At 39.3% G+C, this 21,937-nt stretch overlaps 1 protein-coding gene across 7 annotated transcripts; it reads right to left on the minus strand.

The window, feature by feature from the left end:
* Positions 1–1,571: 1,571 nt before the first annotated feature.
* On the minus strand, positions 1,572–21,786 carry KATNA1 (katanin catalytic subunit A1). Of its 7 annotated transcripts, XM_030022922.2 has the most exons (12): positions 21,666–21,771; positions 17,570–17,634; positions 16,380–16,554; positions 15,512–15,669; positions 13,033–13,216; positions 11,344–11,465; positions 9,854–9,959; positions 9,353–9,511; positions 8,092–8,218; positions 6,444–6,578; positions 6,043–6,169; positions 1,572–1,913 (listed from the first exon to the last, which is right to left on the minus strand). In XM_030022922.2, exons 3-12 carry the CDS (start codon positions 16,548–16,550, stop codon positions 1,715–1,717), a joined length of 1,488 nt encoding a protein of 495 aa, XP_029878782.1. In that variant the 5' UTR covers positions 16,551–16,554; positions 17,570–17,634; positions 21,666–21,771; the 3' UTR covers positions 1,572–1,714. The 7 variants fall into 7 exon arrangements, with proteins under 7 accessions (XP_029878782.1, XP_029878781.1, XP_029878784.1 ...); XM_030022921.1 differs by lacking the exon at positions 17,570–17,634 and having other exon boundaries at positions 21,666–21,786; XM_030022924.2 differs by lacking the exon at positions 17,570–17,634 and having other exon boundaries at positions 21,662–21,752.
* Between the last annotated feature and the right edge of the window lie 151 nt (positions 21,787–21,937).

Below are 21,937 nucleotides of genomic sequence, written 5' to 3' on the forward strand. Positions count from 1 at the left end.
GAAGTTCTCAAAATATATCACGCTTTCAGTCTAAGTGCAACATCAGCGCATAGCAGACAGCTTTACACTCATCCTAACATACAAACAGAAAAATAAGTATGAAGAGAACCCACTTCTTCAAAATACTGCACCTTTTCCTTAACTCTTGACACACATGGCTATCCTTTTGAAAGGAAAGAGGTAAATTTGTTTTCCATTTTGGAGATGGAAGTCTGTAAAAACAGACACACTTTTATACTTACCCCCCAACTTCTTCCCTTTTTTTCTGGGTTCATTATGCCAGGTCCACCCAGGGATTCAGGACCTCTCCACAATATCTGCATCTCTGTGTCTTACTACAGTGCCTCATCACTGGCACTGCTGAAAGTCCCTTTTCAGCATGTCCAGCTGTCACTCACGACATTGTGCTGAATTTTGAGTACATAAACAAGATGTTCACGATAATGGCATTTACACAACTGTGTACTTGGGACGCATTTGCCTTCTACTCAGACTGCAACTTTTCATTATCATTTGTCCTTCCCATCTGCCTTGCAGCATCTGAAGAGACACCTGAGCAGGAATTCCACAGCCAGTTCCCTATGGCATGTATCTACTGGCTGAAACAAGTCTAGACATATTTGATTAATGAAAAAGCATGAGGTTCAGCTGTAAGCAGAACTACAGCTGCCTGCTCTGAGACAAGGTAGCAGGAAAAATAATGTGTTTCCAAAATAATAGGAGATGGACAGAAGTGATAGATGTTTTAGTTACAATGACCAACTGTTGAGCAAAATCTGTGATGACATAAATGGTCACTGTAGAACCACTCAGAGAACTGTTTCTACATTCCACTTGTCAAGTAATGCAAAAAGAGAATTTAGATTTTACATCAATTGTAAAGTCAGGGTTATGGACAGAAAACAATTGAGCACAAACATAACACACACACTGCCTTACCAGAATAAATATGCAGTGTAAGCCAGGACCCAACCTACTGGTCTAGGGTTTGAAGCTTACACAGTACCATACAGTCAAGGAAGAACAACATATTTCAGTATTAATGCCAGAAAGCTTTTGTTTTCTCTCAGACTTACAAGGAGACTGCACACATGACTCTGCATCAGGGCTGGCTGCACCGAATTGGTTTACACTGGCTGGATGTATTTTAATATTACTTAATAGATACTGTAAGCCAGTGATGATCCTACCCCTTGCTTAAACTTCAGTTGAATCTATTGACTCTTAGTAGCGCAAGGGTTGCTGTTCTAAATCTCAACCTTTATATTAATACCTTAGAAACCGTTTAAGGGTAGAATTCTCTAAGATCAGTTAGCAAAACAATCTATGTAACTGCCCCCTGTTCATCCCATTTTCTAGTTCTCAGCATTCCTTACTCATTTACCAGGGCTAGTTTGGGTTTCCTTTGGTGTAATTGCTATTTTTCAAGAGTAAACCCTCTGATGCAAGAGTTCTAGTGTTAAATTTAAGTCACTTTAAAATCTTGAAGATCAAAGCAGATCCCATCAGTATTTTTCACATTTGAGAAAAATGGGTAACTTCCGAGCTAGTTCAAAGAGAGCTAGACAGAATTTGCATTTTAAAAAAAATTTATTTAGACATCTGTTGCTCTTAAATTACAAAAGTTAAAAAGAGCACGCAGTGCACTGACACACTACTTATTACTTATAAAGCTGTTTTAAGACATAAGGTGGCTTCTTCAAGATAAGACAACTCAGCATGATCCAAATTCAACTATCCATTTCTCATATTTCTCAATGTCCGCAGCAGATACAGATTTAGAAACTTTCTTCAAAGCTATTTCAAAGTCTTCCATAGTTGTTGGCATATGCATTTCATCTCGGGAAAGATTTCTTATTTCTTCTGGTGTCAAGCCTTCAATACGCCTTCTCATAGCCATCAACGATGCATCTCTATTAAGGATGCAAAAGAAAAAAACAAAGTTACTTAATACAGGATGGCAAGTTCAGTTGTTTGAAAGGCTCAACATAGCATTCCAGTTAAGCTGCTACAGTCAAAAAGATACAACAAAGAACTGTAAACTTTTACAGTAAGATCTCCAAGTGCTTGTACAACCTACGACACTGTGCTATCCGTATTTTTCAAACATGGATTTATCCTCACTGGATCTTTGAATAGCTACTATTCACAAGCTAGGCAAAAGAGGTGAAGACTAACTGGTTTATCTAATGCCACTGCATGCCTATGATGTAGCTGCTGTTTGTAGTATTTTTAAACAGGAACAAGGCAAAAGTAATGGTTTCACTCCTCCTACACATAGAAGTGGCTGGAATGTTTTGAACGTTTCCTGGTCCAAATAGGAATCCACAGTATCTACCTCCAACCCATACTTTCACAGCTAAATGTTGAACTACAAAATTTATTCAGCCTGTATAAAAAATAAACATTAAGTGTGTCATTTTCTTGCTGCACTAAGTTTGACTGCATTTGGATTTCCAACAGTAATATCAGTAGCAGCAGGTGATGAGCTGGTGAGGTGATAAATGGGTGACACTGAAAGACTAAAGTTCCTGCTAATTTGTTGTTATATAGCTTATAATAAGAAAGTGCTACTTATTTTGTCTAGCAGTAAAAAAGATGGAAGGGTAATCCTGGCAATATCACAAGTATATCATATCATATTAGTAGGTGAGAATCCAAAGAGAGAAAAAAACTTACACATTGTCTTCTAGGAGGATTTAGAAAGATGGTTTCAGTATATTCTGTTTCAGTTTCACCCCCTCCCCCTAAAGGAAACCATAACTGACAGACTTCATGAATTTACTAAATTGTTAGCAATTAGAACGCATACTACAATAACTAGAATTTCAGAACCCAAAAAAGTTGCCTAGTTGAACTCCATCTAGTCAAATACCACCATGCTTTGCTGTTATATCATAATTTGTGAACTAAAAACCAGTGTTACACAGTGGGGTGGGGGAGCATCCCATGCATCTACTTTGCCTCCAGACGACAGTTTACAAAAAAAAAAAAACCAAACCAAAAACAACCCAAAAAAACCCCAACAAAAACAACCCAAACAAACAAACAAAAAAACCCACCATACCTCAACACACCCACAAAATTAAAGTGCAGCTGCCACCACTTACTTCTGTAAAGTCATGTTACTGACAGTCATTCCAACATCAACTCTTAGTGCTTCCTCAAGTGCACCCTTAGTGCCCAGAGAATCACCAAAACTATATTCAAAAAATAAGAAGCCACCCACTGGAACACGCAGCAGGGGTCAGTTCTGTTCCAAAGGCCTTTCAACCTTCACAGTCCACTCAAAACAATGACTCAAAGTCAGTTTGTACTCACATCTAATACGCAATTTAGATGCATTTTGTATTTCCTGAATGTCTTTTTAAAATAAAGTTTCACCTTCATTTTCCATGGCTATATGCTGACTGTTAGTAACTGCACCGTCATTTCTGATTGGTTTTCACTCTGGCTCAGCTAACTTTGGATTTCACCTCAAATTCTTTAAGGTAGGAGAGTAATTGAGCAAACCAGAGTTCTTCATTCACTTTTTCTTAAGTTTGCCTTTTTTCATTAGTGAGGACTGTTAGTCTACAAGTATGAACTTTACTACGCTTATGTACCGTGAGCCTGAACCATACAAAAGCACTTTTAAATCAGCCACGTTTTTTTGTCTCAATGTAAATGAAACAATCACGTCTAAGATCTGTTTTTCCTGACACCATTAACAAAGTGTAAATACACAGGCTAATATGCGTACTTTCTTACTAATTTCAAATCATGCACATCTGTCCTAGTTTCAGCTGGGATAGAGTTAACTGTCTTCCTAGTAGCTGGTACGGTGCTATGTTTTGAGTTCAGTATGAGAAGAATGTTGATAACACTGATGTTTTCAGTTGCTGCTAGTAGTGTTTAGACTAATGTCAAGGATTTTTCAGCTTCTCATGCCCAGCCAGCGAGAAAGCTGGAGGGGCACAAGAAGTTGGCACAGGACACAGCCAGGGCACCTGACCCAAACTGGCCAACAGGGTATTCCATACCATATGACGTCCCATCTAGTATAGGAACTGGGAAGTGGGGGCGGGGAATTGCCGCTCGGGGGACTAGCTGGGTGCCGGTCGGCGGGTGGTGAGCAATTGCACTGCGCATCATTTGTACATTCCAATCCTTTCATTATTGCTGTTGTCATTTTATTAGTGTTATCATTATCATTATCCGTTTCTTCTTTTCTGTTCTATTAAACTGTTCTTATCTCAACCCGTGGGTTTTGCTTCTTTTTCCCGATTTTCTCCCCCATCCCACTGGGTGGGGGGGGGAGTGAGTGAGCGGCTGCGTGGTGCTTAGTTGCTGGCTGGGGTTAAACCACGACAACATCCAAACCCCAATTTGTCTGGATTTCTGGTTGCTGCCACTTCAGTCATCTCTAAGGAGACTGCCACAAATGAAAGACTCAGGTGTTTCTTTGTGGTTTTGTTTTTTGAATAGTATTTTTACAATTGGACATTGATTAAAAAATAAAAAGCAACAGTGTGTGTGTGCGTATGTATATACATATGAAATTTGCTGAAAAACATTACAAGTATTCTGACTTTTAAACAAGGATACTAGTATCCAGTATAAAATTAATTACAAATAACAAACACCAAACAGACCGGAGGAGACAAACTGCAGCTAAAATGCACAAAGCAGAAACCCAAATAAACTCTTCTGTACAACATGAACCTATTGGCACAAACTCCTTTCAAAGCACAACCAACGCCAAAACCGAGCAAAAGAACACCACAAATTCATCTCACAAACCTACAAATGAAACAAATCTGCACAACACTGATTCTGAGCAACTAACATACCATTCTTTTCCTGGACACTGTGTAAGGTTTGTTCAGGAAATAGCACTGAGGCTCTAAACTCTTAGCTCAGACTTAAGCGACCCTTCTCACAGAGCCTTTGGTGGCAGTTTTGTGTACAGGTTACTCGCATTCATCCCTGTGGCACAGCGTATCGCCCTTTCAGCTGTGCTGACAAGCATTTACAGAGCTGTATTAGGAATCAAGGCAAGGAATGGATCTGCATTTGAGGAAAGTAATGAGGATGTGTTTTTAATCCAGAACAGTTCTCTTATCCTGTTCAAAGTACAGCCCCACAACAGTTGCGCTGGCACAACTTGAAGCTCAAGCCTTGCACTGCCACACTTCAGTGCTACCTCCAAAGCCTGAAAGCATAGTTACACAGGTGGTTATTAGATGACAACAGCATCTTAAGCTGTTTCGGTTCTTTGTCCCTTACTGCTGATTCCATAATTTGCCACCGCTGCCAACTGTGCTACTGCAAATCTTTAGATGTAAACCAGATGAGTGATAATAGTCTCTTAAAAGATCGGTCATTTCCTTCCCTTTTGAATTTTTGAAAGAAAAGAAAAGATTAGGGGAATGGTTAGAAAGTATTTTTAGTCGATTATTTCAGGAGTCTAATTTATATAATAGGCCTACAAATGATTGTATGCAAACAGTGCTGAGGAGAAGGGGAGATGGAGGAGGTAGAAAAAAAGTCAGCCTTATCACTAAAGCCAATGTGCTGAGTACCCAGCTCTCGTACTGTCACACAATATGGTGCATCTTTTCTGTGTCACAAAAGAAAAACACTCCACATTTTTACTTTAGTTATTCTGGCCTCTGCCACTATTGCTTCTTACACATGGATGTTCCGCTAAAGTAGTATAACGTCAGAGGAATGACTGCAACTCTACAAGTTAAAGTCTACCTTCCTGTGGATATTCCTTATGCAAGAAATTTGGTGTATATGAAAGAACATGGATTTTTTCCTAAATCATAGCTTGTTTAGATCACTATGTTGCAACCGCTCTTCCTCATTATTATATGAAAATATCAAATGGAAATCTAGGTAAATATTAATGCAGTATTTCACCTTTTAGCCATACATAAAAAACAAATTACAGTCTGTTTTTATCCAACAACTTTAATTATTTAGATTAGTTACTTTACAAACAGTTTTCTTAGAGTTTGTAGCAGTCGTAATACAAATGATGCAATGTTAACATACCTGCATACGTTGGTAATGTCTGCACCTGAATAACCCTCCATTTTCTCAGCTATATTTGCAAGGTCAACATCATCAGCCAGTTCCAGCTCTCGCAGATTTATTCTTAGGAGTTCCTCTCTACCTTTTGCTAATCAAAGAATAGAAAATTGAGTCTATACAATTTGCTTTCTGAAGACAAATAATGAATTGAAGAAGGATAAGAGGGAAGAATGAGAAAAAGGACACTGTACTTGCTACAAAGGTAAGTGTTCAATGTTTAGATTTAACCTGGTCCTGAATTCGTAAATGAATTTGCACACATGTATCAATTAGATTTTTAAACTAGGTCATCAAAACTAAAGGATATTGATAAAGTTTAGATTTTAGTCTTTTCAACCACTCCTCTTCCCAAGTCTTCATACCTGATGGTAAAGGAATGTAAATTCTCTTTTCTAGTCTCCGTCTTAGGGCTTCATCAATATCCCAAGGAAAATTAGTAGCAGCAAGTACCATGACCATCTTGGAAGGATCATCATTTTCAGTAGCCCCTCCAACACCTGCATTAGAGAAGAGAGGAAGTAAAATGTACGTATATTTTGTGAAATCTCCTGTAAAGAGAGAAGAATATCCACAATTCTATAATATTAAAGCAGCTACTCTATTGCACTCTAGTGAGTCCAAGTGCAATAGTATCACTAAGTGCAACAGAGTTCAGTTTTTCATCTATATGGCAGCCTCCAAGCAAAAATGGAGACTTGGTTTAAATAGGAGTGGTGGCATAGGCCACTGCTCAGATCAGAAAGTTCCTCTCTATCATGGCTGGAACAGTTTTATGGCAGAGTTGTTTGTACTTCTGCCATTACAGTGTTTGAATTTTCACATCAATGTCCTGTAACAGCATGTGAAAAAAACCAAAACAATGCCCCAAAACCATCACCACACCAAAACCCACACACCTCCCCCTCTGCAACAGTATTCACTAACAGCCACGCAAAAGCAGCATTACTCCTCTACAAAGTTTCTTCACTTTTGAATTCAGGCCAAATATTTCACATGTGCAGGTGGATTCTTGAGAACTGCTGAAGTGAATGTTTAAATTTGGTGGACTGAATCACAACTTCTCAGTGGCAGAGAGAACACCTCAGTCTCTAAAGTACTATGAAACTGCTGCTATATGAAGATGTTAATTTCATTAAACTTGCTACTCTCTGCATTTACTGTTTTTGCTTTTAATCATAGGACTGGGCTGTGGAATAGCCACTGTACATAGTCTGCGTGAAAATTTGCATACAAAACACCATTTATGAACGCTCAGGTAAAAGGACTTCAAATAGTTGTTACTAATAAAATTAGCTTATGTACATACTTGAGTTATGAGAACAGTACTACAGCTCTGCTGCTATTTAAAATCAAACATAAAAGGGTATCAACATCAGAGAACCAGAAATAAATATACAAATGTTCTGACTCATGGAATTCTATCACAAATTAGTCCATAGATTAGCACATTTCAGTTGCTCCTTTCCTTCTCTCTGCTCACCAGAGTATAAAAAGGATGCTTCTATTGCAATTTTGCACAGCGTTACCTACTTTTAAACTTCGTTGATTTGTGAAATATTAACCAAATAGCTGTGATGAACTCAGCGTTTTAAAAAGAAAACTCTCCCAACCACTTCTGAAGTGTCATGATTGCCTTTGAAGTTTAAATTGGAACCAGCGACAGTTTTTTTGAACCACTTTTTACTTGGTTTTGGAGAAGTGAGATACTAGGTAAAGATTGAGAGGAGCAATTAATACTTTTTTTCTTCTGCAGTTTCGAAATCTTGTATTTTCCACTGAATCTTCATTATTCTGGATCAGTAATATAAGGTCATCGCTCAGATGCTAAAATACTGTTAAATAATTGGCATCTTTTTTCCTTCCACACTGACAATTGGAATAGTGCACTTGTATCTTTTTACCCCAATTTTATGTAAGGCTTTCAAACAAACGGCTTCTGAAGAATGAAGTTTTGACACCCCCCCCCAAGTCTCCTCCAGTCCACCACTTCCCAGTGATCAGGTTACTTACCATCCATTTGAACTAGCAGTTCTGCCTTGACACGTCGGCTAGCTTCATGCTCCTCTGAAGTTCCCCTGCGACTACAGATAGAGTCTATCTCGTCAATAAATATAGTTGTCGGGGCATAAAATCGAGCCTAAAGAAAGCAGAAGATAAAACAGAAACTAAATGGCAGTCTACTCGCATTTAAGAAATAGCAACATATTCAGATCTGAGTAATTACACGTTTACCCCAATGAATCAGCTCGTAAATATCAAACAATACCTAACCTTCCCTCTCTTTGACCATTGCACACAGCTACAGACCAGCTGTGCATTCATTAATAACATTTGAGCAGAACAGTTTTTGGCAAAGTCCTATAATTGTTAGGGGTATAAACAAATGTTTAATAAGCTAAAGGCAGTTTTACACATCTGGAATAACATTTATAACTGTGAAAGTCATCACAGAATGCTTGAATAAGGACTCAGTTAAAGCTAGGACGAACATTAAGCTAGGACACCATGATATGGAACCTGTCCAAGAGACAGGTCAACTGCAAAATAACTCTAACCTTTCTGAAAAAAAGAGAGGTCAAAGACAAGGATCTGCGATAATAAAAGCTATTGTCCTACCGTAGTTGAGATGCTGTTCACTGTGTATATGCATTTTTGATTGATAGGCATGGTATCAACTAATTTAATATGGTCAGACTATATTGTAAAAGAGATCTTTTATTTCCTGACTTTTCTGACTACTGCAATTGCAACTCTGCTGCCCTCTTCAGTACTGGGCACCCTCGCAAACACTGCATGTAACACATGAAAAAAAGACTACATATTCTGAGCCAATTTCAAGTGTTATGTGCTCTGAAGACAACCACAATTTGGAAGTCCACTTATTTTAAGCACAAACAAAAAAACACCCACAAGAACAACAACAAAAACCACACACAGCCTAAGCAGTGTTCTCACCCAGAAAGCAATTGGATTCCACCTCCAGTTTTACATTCAAGTATGTTCTACAGCACTCATCAGCTTATAGCAAGCTACCTCTAATGTAACAACCTAACCCTGAAAATAAAGACAACCTAATTTTTCAGTTTTTATAAAGCTATTTAGGAATAATCAGATCTTGAATGTACATGGCCAAATCAGAAAGTCCTAAAGCATTTGAAGGTTGGAGAGCTGTTTATGTATGCTACAAGTTCTAAACCTTGGCAAGGTTTCACTATTCCAGAAGTAATTCTATTTCATTATCTCACTACTTAAGTTCAGAAACTTCAATCACCATTTCAAACAGCAGACGAACAAGTTTCTCAGATTCTCCTCTGTATTTTGAGGTAAGTGTGGAAGAAGAAACATTGAAAAAAGTAGTCTTGCATTCAGTGGCTACAGCTTTTGCCAGGAGGGTCTTTCCAGTACCAGGAGGACCAACCATGAGCACGCCCTATTAAAATGAAAAAGAACTACTTTTAGGACAGGAATCAAAACACAGACAATTTCACAGTTTGTTTAGTAGTATAATATTAAAACACTAAATTGAATAACTTTTCAAGGGAAAGTTTACAAGCTAAGTAATTAATTACTATTGCTTCCTTCCAACAATATAGCTGAAGACAGTGTATTTATCTGGCTGACATCTTGATTTTGTTAGTACTATTTACCATAAATTTTGTTACTAAAAAGTGGTTAGAATTTATATAAACTGTAAACCACCTGAAATTTCTTGTTCTGCCAAGATCCAAACTCAGAATCCTACTTATGATCACAGGATCAGATTTTTTCATACCTTCCATGGTCTTCTAATTCCCTTAAAAAACTCTGGCATCCACATTGGTAAAACTACAGCTTCCTTAAGCAGCTTTTTGGCTTCTACTAAATCAGCAATGTCATCCCTGACAAGAAAGAGAAAGTTGTTTGACAGATTCAGACAGACTGCAAAAGAATCAGTCTACAGCTCAAAGCAACATGCAGTTAAACTTAATGTTATGTAACGGCTCTTCCATAATGCAGGAAAATGAGTTGGATTTATTTACGTTCTAGCGGCAAAAACCTACAACTACAGTTGACATCTGGCTAGTAGACTCCAGCTGGATGCAAAAGCAAGGAGAGACACGTAAACTGTTTCACTAAAGCATCGTTGCTCTTATTCGCAGGAAGAATAAGCAGAATAAGGCAAGTTGGTTAAACTTCTGCTAGTTACAGATGATGTGTTTTTCTTTTGCTCAGAGGTTGGCTGTCCCTGAAACCTGAATACCATCTTTCATCGTTACAAGAACAATTTACTGAAGACTAGTAAATGGAGCTGAATTAAACAGAATTCTTAGAATTCTTTTTCAGAGTTACAAATGTATTAATTCTTAGATACCTTATAGGCTGGTCTTATTTTCTTGAGGGTAACTCACAGGGCATTCCACTTATCAGCATGTGCCCAATAATACTTTTGTTTCAAAACATATCTATATGGAGAATTAGTTCAAATCTGAAGTTCTAATTTAAGATTCAATATAAAAACTGAAACATACATTTACATATTAAACTGAAAAATACATGACAGTTGCAGGCAAACAAAGTTGTTTATGGGATTGTTAAGGTTTTTTTTAAAGCCTACTTTACTTGCCAGAAGATTTTTGCTCATTTAATCCTCACAAAACCACCTAAGCCTGGAAACATTTGGAACGCAAAACAACCTTTGTATAAGGTTTAATATTTAACACATTTATGTAAAGGTACTGTCACATGGTTGTATTTTATACTGGCGGTCACCTCATGTCCAGCAAGATTTCAAAGGGTTCCTATATTGACTTAACTTCTTTGTTAATTGTTTTTCTATCTTGGTATGCCCCTGGGTAGTGAAACAGGTTTTTAAATGAAGAGACACTGGCAGACGCTAGAATCTCACCCATTGCAAAATAGTATCTCAAAAAACTGATTTCAGGACTCTTAGAAAAGTTTGAGAAGCTTTGTATGGTCAGGTTGGATAGGGCTTCGAGCAACCTGATCTAGGGAAAGATGCCCCTGCCCATGGCAAGGTGTTGGACTAGCTGATCTTTAAAGGTCCCTTCCAACCCAAACTATTCTATGAACCTATCGGTGGAAAAAAAAGTTCTAAAAATATTCAACTATGCAAGAAGTTTAGTTGCCTATTTAATGAGTAAAGAAAACCTGTAGGTACTTTTTATACGTCAGCATATGCTAAAACTCCTAATTCTTGTCATATTGTATAAGAGGAAAAAGAAACAACCACTCAGAAAGACTGGCAGCAGTATTCAAACTTACCATCGAATGTTGGGATTCTGAGAAATTATATCTCTTTCCAAAGCTTCTACTAAATCTTTATCATATCCAGTACTATCAAATTTCTTTGGTTCAGACTCTGAAATCTCAGATGTGGATTTGTTCTACATATAAAGGATATAACAATGTAAATACATAACAATGGTTATGCTATTAACAGATTTTTATAACAAGTCCACAATAGCATCATATTTCTAGAAGATGGCAACATAAACCAGCATGAAAATTATGAAGCATCCATATTCCTGCTGCACTGCAGGATCTATGTTGTTCACCCAGACTTCTGTACTGCCCTGGTCCCATTGCCTTCTCCCCAAAGCCATATTGTACTGATGCAGTTTCTTTGCTTTAGTAGATAATCAAAACTGCATACACCTATCCCAGCGTAACAGTGTTCGCCTCTTCTCCCAGAGAAATCCAAAACTATCTGAGACAGTAGCTGGGTAGCAGGAATTATGCATGAGACTGGATCAGAAAGTGTCACACTGAACTAGAGTATCCCAAATCCTAAAGTGTCATAAATACGCCATATATATGCAACACAAAAAAAAAATTAACCAGGACTTCCATATATAGGATGAGCAAAAGTGATCTGCAGGAAGACCACAGAAGTAAAAAAGAGCTAATTAACTGATACAGAAGCACGGACAAGAACAGCAGAGAAGCAGCTCTGCAGTAGAACAGAAGCAAAGAACCTACACAGTTGAAAGGGCTCAAACAGCAAAGACCATGCAACTGAAAGGAAATAAAATGCACCAGACATACCCTGGTTTTTATACACTTAACAGCAAGCACTGGTGATGACAGAACAACTGTAAAAAAGAAAAAAGACCTATCCTGTCTCTGTATGTGTATACCCTTAGTGGGAGAGAATTATCACTCAAAGACAATGTAATTTAGCTCCTAATAAAAGTAGTAGCTTACATAGCTAAACAATTCCACCCTTGTAGTTTATACTATTTCCACAGGCCATGACACCTTGCCACAACATAAGGTTGCTGAAGCTAACAAACTATTACATGGATATTTGATTTATTGTGACTCTGGAAAACTACGAACTTAGTGTCTTCAGTATGATGTCTTACTCTGGTCATGTGAATTTATGGAGACCAGAGCACAAGCAAAAATTAAAGCACTCTGACTGCAAAGAATAGATCATAGATCATTCTCTCTCGTGAAGTGTGTTGGGTTTTTGTTTGTTTTAAACTGAAGAGAGTCTGGTCCTAATACCAGATCTCAACAACAACAACAAAAAAGTAAAAGTCTCCCTTTAAGATTAAATAAATCTTGAAATGCTTTGGGGACAGGCGAGTCAATCTCAGTCTAAAATATATGAAAGCAATTAAAGAACCCACAAGGACATCCCATTTGAATGAACTCCATCAGGCTCAGTTTCAGTAATTCAGTGGTATAATTTTAAACAACTATCTCCCAGTTGCAGTGAACAAGCCCACATTTACCAGATCACTTCCTCCAAATGCGGGTTTGTTTTTTTTAATTAATCCGTAACCAAGAATGTCCATAAAGCAAAGATAACTTAAGGCGAGATTCAAATCAGCGTGCTGACTTGAACAGAAGAAACATTTTATAGGCATCTAATTTTATAATACACTTAGCATTAAGAAAGCAAGACTGAGTTTCTCAACTTCATGAAGTTACTTGCAAGCTTACCTTTTCCTCTTTTCCTTTATTTTGCTGATCCTTTTTTTCCCGGCTGCGGACCGCCTTCCCTTTATCATTGGGATTTCGAGAGGATGGACGGTGAGGGCCTCTGACAGCTGCACTTATACGATTATTGTGACCTCTGCAATCGCTGCACTGAGCGGACTGACGTTTTCTGGGTCCTGGCGAAGGTCTAATTAGTTGTAACATATGCAAAAAGCCTCAGTGTAAAGTCACTGGTGAGCACTACATAGCCAAATCAAGTGGTTAGAAACTGAAAAGCCATTTTGCTCAAGACAAAAAACTGTGTGTCAGAAACAAGACAGACATTCTTAGATAGTCACTAAAAAACCACTTTCCCTTTGCCACAAGCTCGGGGCTCATTTGCTTAAAACAAGCTCCTTGCTTTGTATATTTCGTAAATAAAAGTAATCCCTAGTATTATGGAGCTTAGGAAAAAAATAAACAAAACCCCCCGCACACATATTTTTGCCTTAACACAGTGGTCCTCACTCTCCTACCCAAAGAAATTTAAAGGTTTCTTGGGAATGACAGTTTTATTTTCACTTCTTGGGAGAGAAAACACGTATGCGAGGCCTCCGAGGCCTCCAGTTGTTTGAAACTAGACTACTTTTAGAAGCGCATATGAATAAACCAGTATCATGATTGGTATTATGGATTTCTTTTTTAAAATTCAGTTTCTTTCCCATACAAATCCATTACTCTCACAGATACACTTTTTCCATGGACCTTCCTAAAATTCCAGCATTAATAAGCTATTTAAGTTCAGGGAGAACAGAAAGTGGAAGACACTGATTTGGAGAGCATTTACTTGAACTAGAAGATGTGTTCTGACATATCATTCAGGATATATCAGGATCCAGCACCTTCATAAAAGTTGTCATTAATTGACTCACAGCAACAAGTTTGTCAGAACTGTACATATCTCTTCAGGGTGAAATGCATATTAGGCAACATGAATATGCTAATAAGAAGATCATCAGTGTTAAAGTCTTTTCACTCTCCAAATGGAGTACCTACCAACCTATACTTTTATTTATGAACACCTAGCCACCTCTGAATTCCACCCCAAAGCTCAAAATAAAGGAATGGTGTTATTACATGTCTAATTTCCACCTAAATTTGAGAGTTCTGCTATCTCAGTATAGGAATTTACTGTGGCTGTTCCAATGCAACAAGTTTTCACTGTGGCTTTTTCATATTACCACAACTCAATACTTCGCCAGCTAGCAAGATAAATGGAACAGAAACAGTTCTCTCAAGTCTTTCCCTTTTTTTTGTGTATCCCTTCTCTAGAAAGCTTCAAAACATTAGGAAAGTTCTACTTCCCAGACTCTATTCTTCCAGAAGGGTTGAATGAAATCAGCCAGCAGCGTTTCAAAGTTACTAAACGAGATAAACAGAAACAGTGTGACCACACAAGACCCCTTTCTTTCAGAAGGCAGGTTTAAAATAAATCAATTAAAAAAACTCCAAACATAAAAACGTACCCATAAAGACTGAAGTTGTTCGTCTGCAAGAAACAGCATGTAAGTTCAAAGCCTCAAAGAACAGTTTGACAGCACAGCTAAGCTGACCTAATAGTCACTTTCTGTCAAAATGCACAGTTCTCTGTCTGCTTTGCATGCACTCCTGTTCCCTCCTTCATGCTATCACTGGCATGTGTTAGAACCTCCAATTAACCAGTTCAGAGAGCTAATCTCAGGAAAAAAAACAACAAAAGCCAAACAAACTAAAAGCCAGACAAAAAACCACTAGCCCCACAAAACAGTGTCTTTTTTTGCCAGTTTAGCATCCTGGACCAGCTTATCAACACCAACAAAGTCAAAAGTGAAAAAAAACCAAAAACCTTAGGGAACTGTGGAGGGTAGGACTACCCTTTCAGCAGCAGCTACGTTGTCAAACCACACTGCAAGGCCTTGGTTTCACAGTCACTAACCCAGCATAATTCAAAACTACATCTGAAATAAGCAGGCTTGCCTGCAGCTGCTTGTTCCCACCCCTTCCCTTGAGCTTATGTTAGCCTAACTGACCAGTTCCTGAAGGAGATCAGGAAGCCACCTTGCTACACAAAAGAAACTGAGCTTGGACAGATTTTACTGTTACTCCGATAATACATCTTCCTCCTTTTCATATCAGCTACATGCAGAATCATTTTAAAGTTGATGAAAAAAATCAATTCAGGAATAGAGTTGAGCTTCCATGGAATGACAAGTTTATCTTGAGTCAGGGGTTGGGGGGAAAAGCTTGACATTAGTCAAGCCTATATAAGATAAAATCCCCAGAAGTTTCCCAGCTGAAGTAGGCTGCCTCAAAATAGCATCTCCTTCACCACAAATGGCGGCAAGCTGCTGGTGTAAATGTTACACATCTAAGTTCTAGAACAAAAATTACACAGGAACAGATTGAAGTCAAAGCACACTTTGCGCTGATAAACATTCATTTAGATCTTCAGGTTTCCTCTTACCTACGTTCAGCAGGTACTGGCAAAGACCAGACTTCTGCATCATGAGCTGGTAATTCTTGTTGTGAAGCTTTCAATGGAGTACTGTCTAATTTAAAACTCTCTAGTGTTTTCATTATATCTTTCACATGCTTAGCTTCCACACTTATCTCCTGCCAAACCTGATTAAAAAAAAAAGTAGATTAAGCACATTGCGAATAAGTTGATAACAGTCCTCTGTTCAAGCCCATGTAATGCCTGGATGGATTCCACAAGGTCTCACAAGCTACTTGATTCTACTTCAATAGAAAAGAATAACACAGATCAGATATTAAGAAGGTTTTTCTGCCTTCCTCAGCACATTTAAAGAAGAAATAAATAGATTTTGGATTTAAAACGAAAGAGACTTTTGACAAATTTTGCATATGAAACAAGTATGACAGAAAAGAGCACAACTTAGTAGATTGAATGTCAATGAAAAAAATGATGGCTTGTGTTAAGGATAAATTAACATGGTAGCCACAACTCAGTTTCTATTAAGGATCTAAGTCACACTGCTAAAACATTGAGAGGGAAATAAGACCATTCAAAACGATAACAGCCTAAAAAACTTCAGCATAACAGGGTCTCCCATCAGCAAGGAGCTGACAAGCCAGACAGTGCACTGGCTCCCCAGGGCTGTGTTCCATTGCCTGTTTTGTCCTTGTCAGAGCCAGAAGTCATAAAGACGACTTATTTAAGCCTATATAATAAAAAAGCACCTATATATAAGAGCTCTGCAGTTTATCAGAGAATGGTGTAAGTATTTTTATACTTTTGTTTACCATAAGATAGGCAATTTTCACCACTTTAATGCTTTTCCCTCAAAATGTCCCAGAAAAGTACTATTTACCTGTTGCCATTTCTGTTGCAGATATGTATCTCTGACAGAGTAGAGGTACTTATTCATTTGGTCAAGAACTCCCTGGTAGTAGACCATCGCAGAGTCATAATTTCCCAGTAAGGCATATTCACGGGCCAGCTTTACATTCTCACTGATCATAACAAGGCTCATGTTCAGCATGAAGCTGAAAAAAATAGGAAATATTAAGGAAAAAAAAAATAATCCCAGGACGAGAACAAATTTTTGCAACTATTTTCATGTGCTCATTACCTCATTTGGCATATCAAAATATAGAAGCTAGAAATATACTCGTTAGAAGAAGGTCCTAGAACAAATGTCATCCATACAAAAAGATAACTGTTTCTCTATTACTAGAAATTAAACTCTTCACTTCATAGAATTATTTAATGTGATGAAGATTCTGTTGAAAAGCGTATACAAGATAGGCAGATTTAAATGCACTGTTGCAAGCCACAATTGCACACTCTCCTTCCCTCTTTATCATATTGTAAGATAAATTGGTATTTTACTGTTAGCACTACAACAGCATCCATACTATAATGGCCTGTGGTTTAAAAAAAAAAACTCCAACAAACAATAAACGAAAGCCCTTCTTCCAGATGCATTAACTTCTGTTAATTTTTTTGCCTTATTCCACACATACAAGTTTAACAGTCTGATTTTGCCTTGTGGAGAACACCATTTTTCCATTTGTTTGATTTTACAACTCTTCAGTTTTATTTAATGTTTCTTTGAAACAAATATCCACCTTCCATGCCCAGCTTGCACCTTCCTATCACCTTCATTTTTACACTTAAAAAGAAACTCTTGAAAAATGTTGAGGCTGCTAAGTTATCACTGAGAGGTAAGGAAAGGCCAGAATTAGACATTTAGTGTGTAGCTACCCACTCTATTTAACATATTGTTCAAACCATGCTACTCTTTCCCACCAGTGGGTTTTTTGGTTGGTTTTGGTTTTTTTTTTGGAGCAAACATCATGGACTGTGACCACTTCCACTTTGCAGCATTAGCAGAATCTGTGCTTTTAGATTAGAATAGCACACAACTATTATTTATACAAATACAGTAATAAGTAGAAGCAGTAGACTTATTCTTTACAGTCACCACCGTCCACAGAGCAGTCATCCTATGTTCTTATCCATTACTTATACATCCCAGCCCCTTCTTGTCTAAGATACCTGCACCGTGTCCTCTTTTCCTGTCTCTTGCACACCAAGAACTTCCCCACTCTCCTCCTAATTTCCTAGAACCAAGCACAGAAAACATTAAAGTAAGCAAATAAACATGCCTGCAAGAGAGTTGTCTTGCTCTTATTTCAGTACCTGTACCCACTATCAGTAAGATGCAACTGCAGACAAGCAATTATGCCTAAGCCCTGGGATGAAGCATACTTGATACAGATCAACTATTTAAAGAATTTAAGAGGTACTAAACTCACATGCGCAATAAACAGATTTAAGACTGAACACATTTCAAGACCAGGTCAGGGTCAGATTCGGACGCATTATCAGAGGTTTCAGAAGCCACACTTTGCACACACCAGACAATGTACTGCTGAAATGTTAGCTCCCCATTGTAAAGAGGAGCTGCTAAGTACAAATCAAACATTTTAAGACTTCTGGTCCTTTTTCTGTCCCCTTCCCAAGTAGCTTTATGCACAAGACACACAGCTGATCCATTCCTGAGACAACATGGTCTTCTTTTTGCTTCCTTCCACTTCTTTCCCCAGTTTCCCTTGAAGCAGATAGCTGCTGTGAAAAGTTCCAGCCCAAACAGCTCCACTGCTGCCAGAGTTTTGCTGAAGACAGGCCTCTGACAGCCTGCACCCATCCACGCAGAAGGGACCCGTGGGGCTGACTCTGGAAACCTGCCATCATAAGAACCTACGCTATATAATCTCACTCTGGCCAGAGACTTGCTGAGCTGGCCATGATGTCTACAAGCTGATATAGTTAATGTGACCAGCAACTACAAAGACTACCATATCCCAGGCTAATTAGGCTTTGGCGACAACAGTTTGACTTCGGAGTTTTGTTGGTTTTTACCTCAGGAGCAAGAGCCTGAAGGTGTTTGTCAGCTGCTGTATGGATCATCACACAGATATTACCAAAGTTTTCCCTGCTATATTTAGGAGCAAGCTTTTCCACTCCTGCTCATCCTACCAGATACACCTGTTTGCCTGTCCTGAGAATTCAAACTGATGACTAACACTACTGAAATCACAAGTTGAGCAAGATGCTAATAAACATTTTAAAAATCAAGTAACAGCAAGTTACTAAAGCCAAACTAGACTTTCAAACACAGAGAGAAGTCATAGATAACTTTTTTAACATTGAATGCTGTACAGCGATCCAAGCAGAACAGCAATTCTGTTTAAATATCCAGGGAAAAAAAAAGCAAGCTTGTAAGAGTAGTTTTCATCTGGAAATGTGAAAATAGCAAGAATAAAAAAAACAAAAACCAAAACCTAAAAAGGCTAAGTCAGAAAGATATGAAAGCTTGGGACCAAAATTACAGTAGTGAGAGAAGACAGAGAAAAGAAAGACAGAAAGGAGAAGCAGACACATAAGAATGAATTAACATCTCCTATGGTGGGGGAGGGAACAAGATGCTTACTTAAGTTTATAATGCTTCCAACATAACCAAAAGTAGTAATTCCAATGAAAATCCAGGAATGTATCCGTTTCATCAGTGGTACTGAAAATGCAAGAGAATTTAGTTTAAACTAGAAAACCACTTTAATTTGTTGCTTCAAGTTGAGTCACAAGAGCAGAAGAACTTGAAGTGGCTTCCAAATACAAGGCTCTTGTGTACAAGTGGGGCAGAAAAAGCTGCTGACTCTGCTTATGTCTGGACATGTCACTGCTGCTGCCACTTGAATACAGGCAGTATCAGAGCTGGCACACTAATGTGACTCTATAGGCTTACTGCACCTGTAACTGAAGATGCTGAAGCAGTTCTAAGATGGAAAAAAAACTGAGTTAGAGTACTAATCTGAAACCAGATTAAAGTTTGCAGCAGAAAGTCATAGTAGACTGTGGCAGCTCAGAGTAGGGTGTAAGATACATAAGGGAGAACTGTGAGTATGCACAAATCCAGAGTTAAACCAGACCTGAAGCAATTAAAAAAAAAAACCACAAAGCTAATCCTGCACCACTTAAGAATTTTTAAAGTGTTTACAAATACCTAGTACTATCACATAACAGGATGTCAAAGCAGCAAGGCTGCACTTATCAGCTATGACCTTTCCGTGAATCATGCCCGATGAAGTTATCTATGTTCCAACAGCAACTGAAACAGTAATGAGCTCGTAAAGTTTACAGGATATAAGGAAAATAATCTAAGCATTTTGTCTTGCAGGTTTAATTCTACACTGTGTAGAAACACACACTTCACAGTAAGAATACTCACTCTCTACACTAGCTGTGAGTATATATGGTTCCCTGAAACTAACACAACAGAAACCCATCAAATTAACCCATCTCTAGTAAGAGAATACATTTTATGATTTGCTCCAAGCATCTAAAATACTTCTAGAGTTTAGAACAGCCCAGAGCAGTGGGGGTTGAAACCTAACAAAGGTTCAAGATACCTACAGCTTTTGAAAATGAGGTTTTGGAACTTATTTTTATATTTTATTTTAAAGATAATAGCCTGACCATCATCAAGAAAACCCTGGGGATACATCATGTTTTCCACAATGACTTTAAGGAATTATCATAAGGAACAACTATAAGTAATTTCTGCTCACATTCATATATTAGAATTTGGGAATCTGAAACCGAACACAGTACCAATCCTGTTTCACAAAGAAATCCCACACAACTTTAAAAAATGAAAGAAGAGATCGATATGCAGATATTGGAAGAGAAGATTAAAGTCAGGGTCTATCAGTTACTATGGGGAACCCATCAGCTACTCTGCTGACTCGGAGAACAGCACAAGCCATACAAGGAAAATACATCCAAAGAGTCCTTCAGTCCAGCCTTAATGTTCGGACTAAGCCAGAGCCTGAATTTTGGCAGAGCGTACATGTTTCCATTATTTCAGCCTGCTATACAGGCTCTGACATCAAAGCAACCATAAAATTCAGAAAGTTCTCTCAGGAAGCCAGAAGAGAAAAAAAAAAACCAACCCAAAGTAATCGCTTTCAGGAATCAATTTTTACTGATGACATGGTGGCCTGCACCATGTTCAGAGCTCCCTTCCAGCTTTAATACTCTTCTTCATAACATCCGCTCCTAGCAACATTTGGTATCAACAAGCGATTGTGTTAATTACTTGGGAAACAGAAGAGTTGCCAGACTTACTGGATACTAAACAAACTAGTTCTCATACACTTATTTTATTTAACAGTAACGGTAGTGAAAGAAAAATGACCAGCAACCACAAACATAAGCATACTTAGCTGTTTGTGCAAAAAAAGAAAAAATCATTAGATAGAGATACCCTGTTGGCAGATGACTCTGTTTTCAAGGCTAAGCCTTTCAAAAGACTTAAAAAAAAAATCATATTACTTACTCCCCATTTCATGGGAGCTGGCATTCTTTCAGATGGTCAATATTAAATTAGAAAATTTCTCAGAAAATTTAGAACGGTTCTGCAGCAGAATGGATATCTGGAATTGATGCCTGCTGCTTCTCTCTGGAGAAAAAACTAGAATAATTGCAAAAACCTTACTTCATTAAGGAAAAAAAAAAACAGGTGGAGGGGGGAGGGAGAAGTACGAACCAAAGCTCAGAGTCTGAACGAGCGCCAGCGGTGCCATAACAGAGTAGCCCACCTCGCCCGACTCCCCGGGGGCAGGGTGCTGAGCTGCCGCGCACCTGCAGGCAGTCGCCTGTCGACGACTTTAGGGACGCCACGGCGATGCCCCGTGCGGCTCCGAGCACGTGTAAGCTACAGCAGTGTCATAAGACCGACGAGCACGCTGTAATGGTCACGGGTGTCACGACAGCAACGACCGCGGCGACTCACTCACCGAAGCACCGCCCGGTCCCTGGGCCGCGGGACAGAGGAGCCGAAACCCTCCTCCCGCCGGGGCGGTGAGGTGCCCGGCTTCCCTCAGGGCGGCCCAGGCCAGGGGGGGAGCGGGCGTCGCCTCTCGCCTCCGGCGGGCAGCCCCTCGCCTCAGGCCGAGCAGGGGCAGCGCATGGCCCCCGGGAGGCGGGGGGCGGGGACGGGCGCCCCGCAACGGCCACAGCGGCGGCCGGGGGCGGACAACCAGGCCACCACGAGGAAGGAAAACGCGGCGGGTCTCTCTCGCTCACTTACGCCGCTCCAGAGCTCGGCCCCCACGGCGGCAGCAGCTCCCGGCAGCCGCGACCCCTCCGCTTCTTCCTCCTCCAGCCGCGCTAACCCCACCCCCGGCCCTGCCCGCCTCCTCCTCCTCCTCCTCCTCCTCCCGCCGCCGCCGGCAGTTTGAAAGCAAATCCGGCTGCGTCACTTCCAGCCCGGCGAGGCGGCGGTGTGGGTAAAGGTCCGCCTCAGACGGGCCGACAACACGTTGGTGTCTGATTGAGCATTATTACTGACCGCGATGAGCT

Source organism: Aquila chrysaetos, chromosome 8, assembly GCF_900496995.4.
Source record: "Aquila chrysaetos chrysaetos chromosome 8, bAquChr1.4, whole genome shotgun sequence".
Lineage (NCBI taxonomy): Eukaryota > Metazoa > Chordata > Aves > Accipitriformes > Accipitridae > Aquila > Aquila chrysaetos.

Excerpts from the sequence above, each read along its gene's own strand:
- KATNA1 (XM_030022921.1), bottom strand. The coding sequence starts at position 16,550 with ATGCTGAACATGAGCCTTGTTATGATCAGTGAGAATGTAAAGCTGGCC. Across the intron at positions 15,670-16,379 it reads TGCAACAGAAATGGCAACAG|GTTTGGCAGGAGATAAGTGT; the intron begins GTAAATAGTACT and ends TTTTTTAATCAG. Across the intron at positions 13,217-15,511 it reads CCAGTACCTGCTGAACGTAG|ACCTTCGCCAGGACCCAGAA; the intron begins GTAAGAGGAAAC and ends ACAACTAATTAG.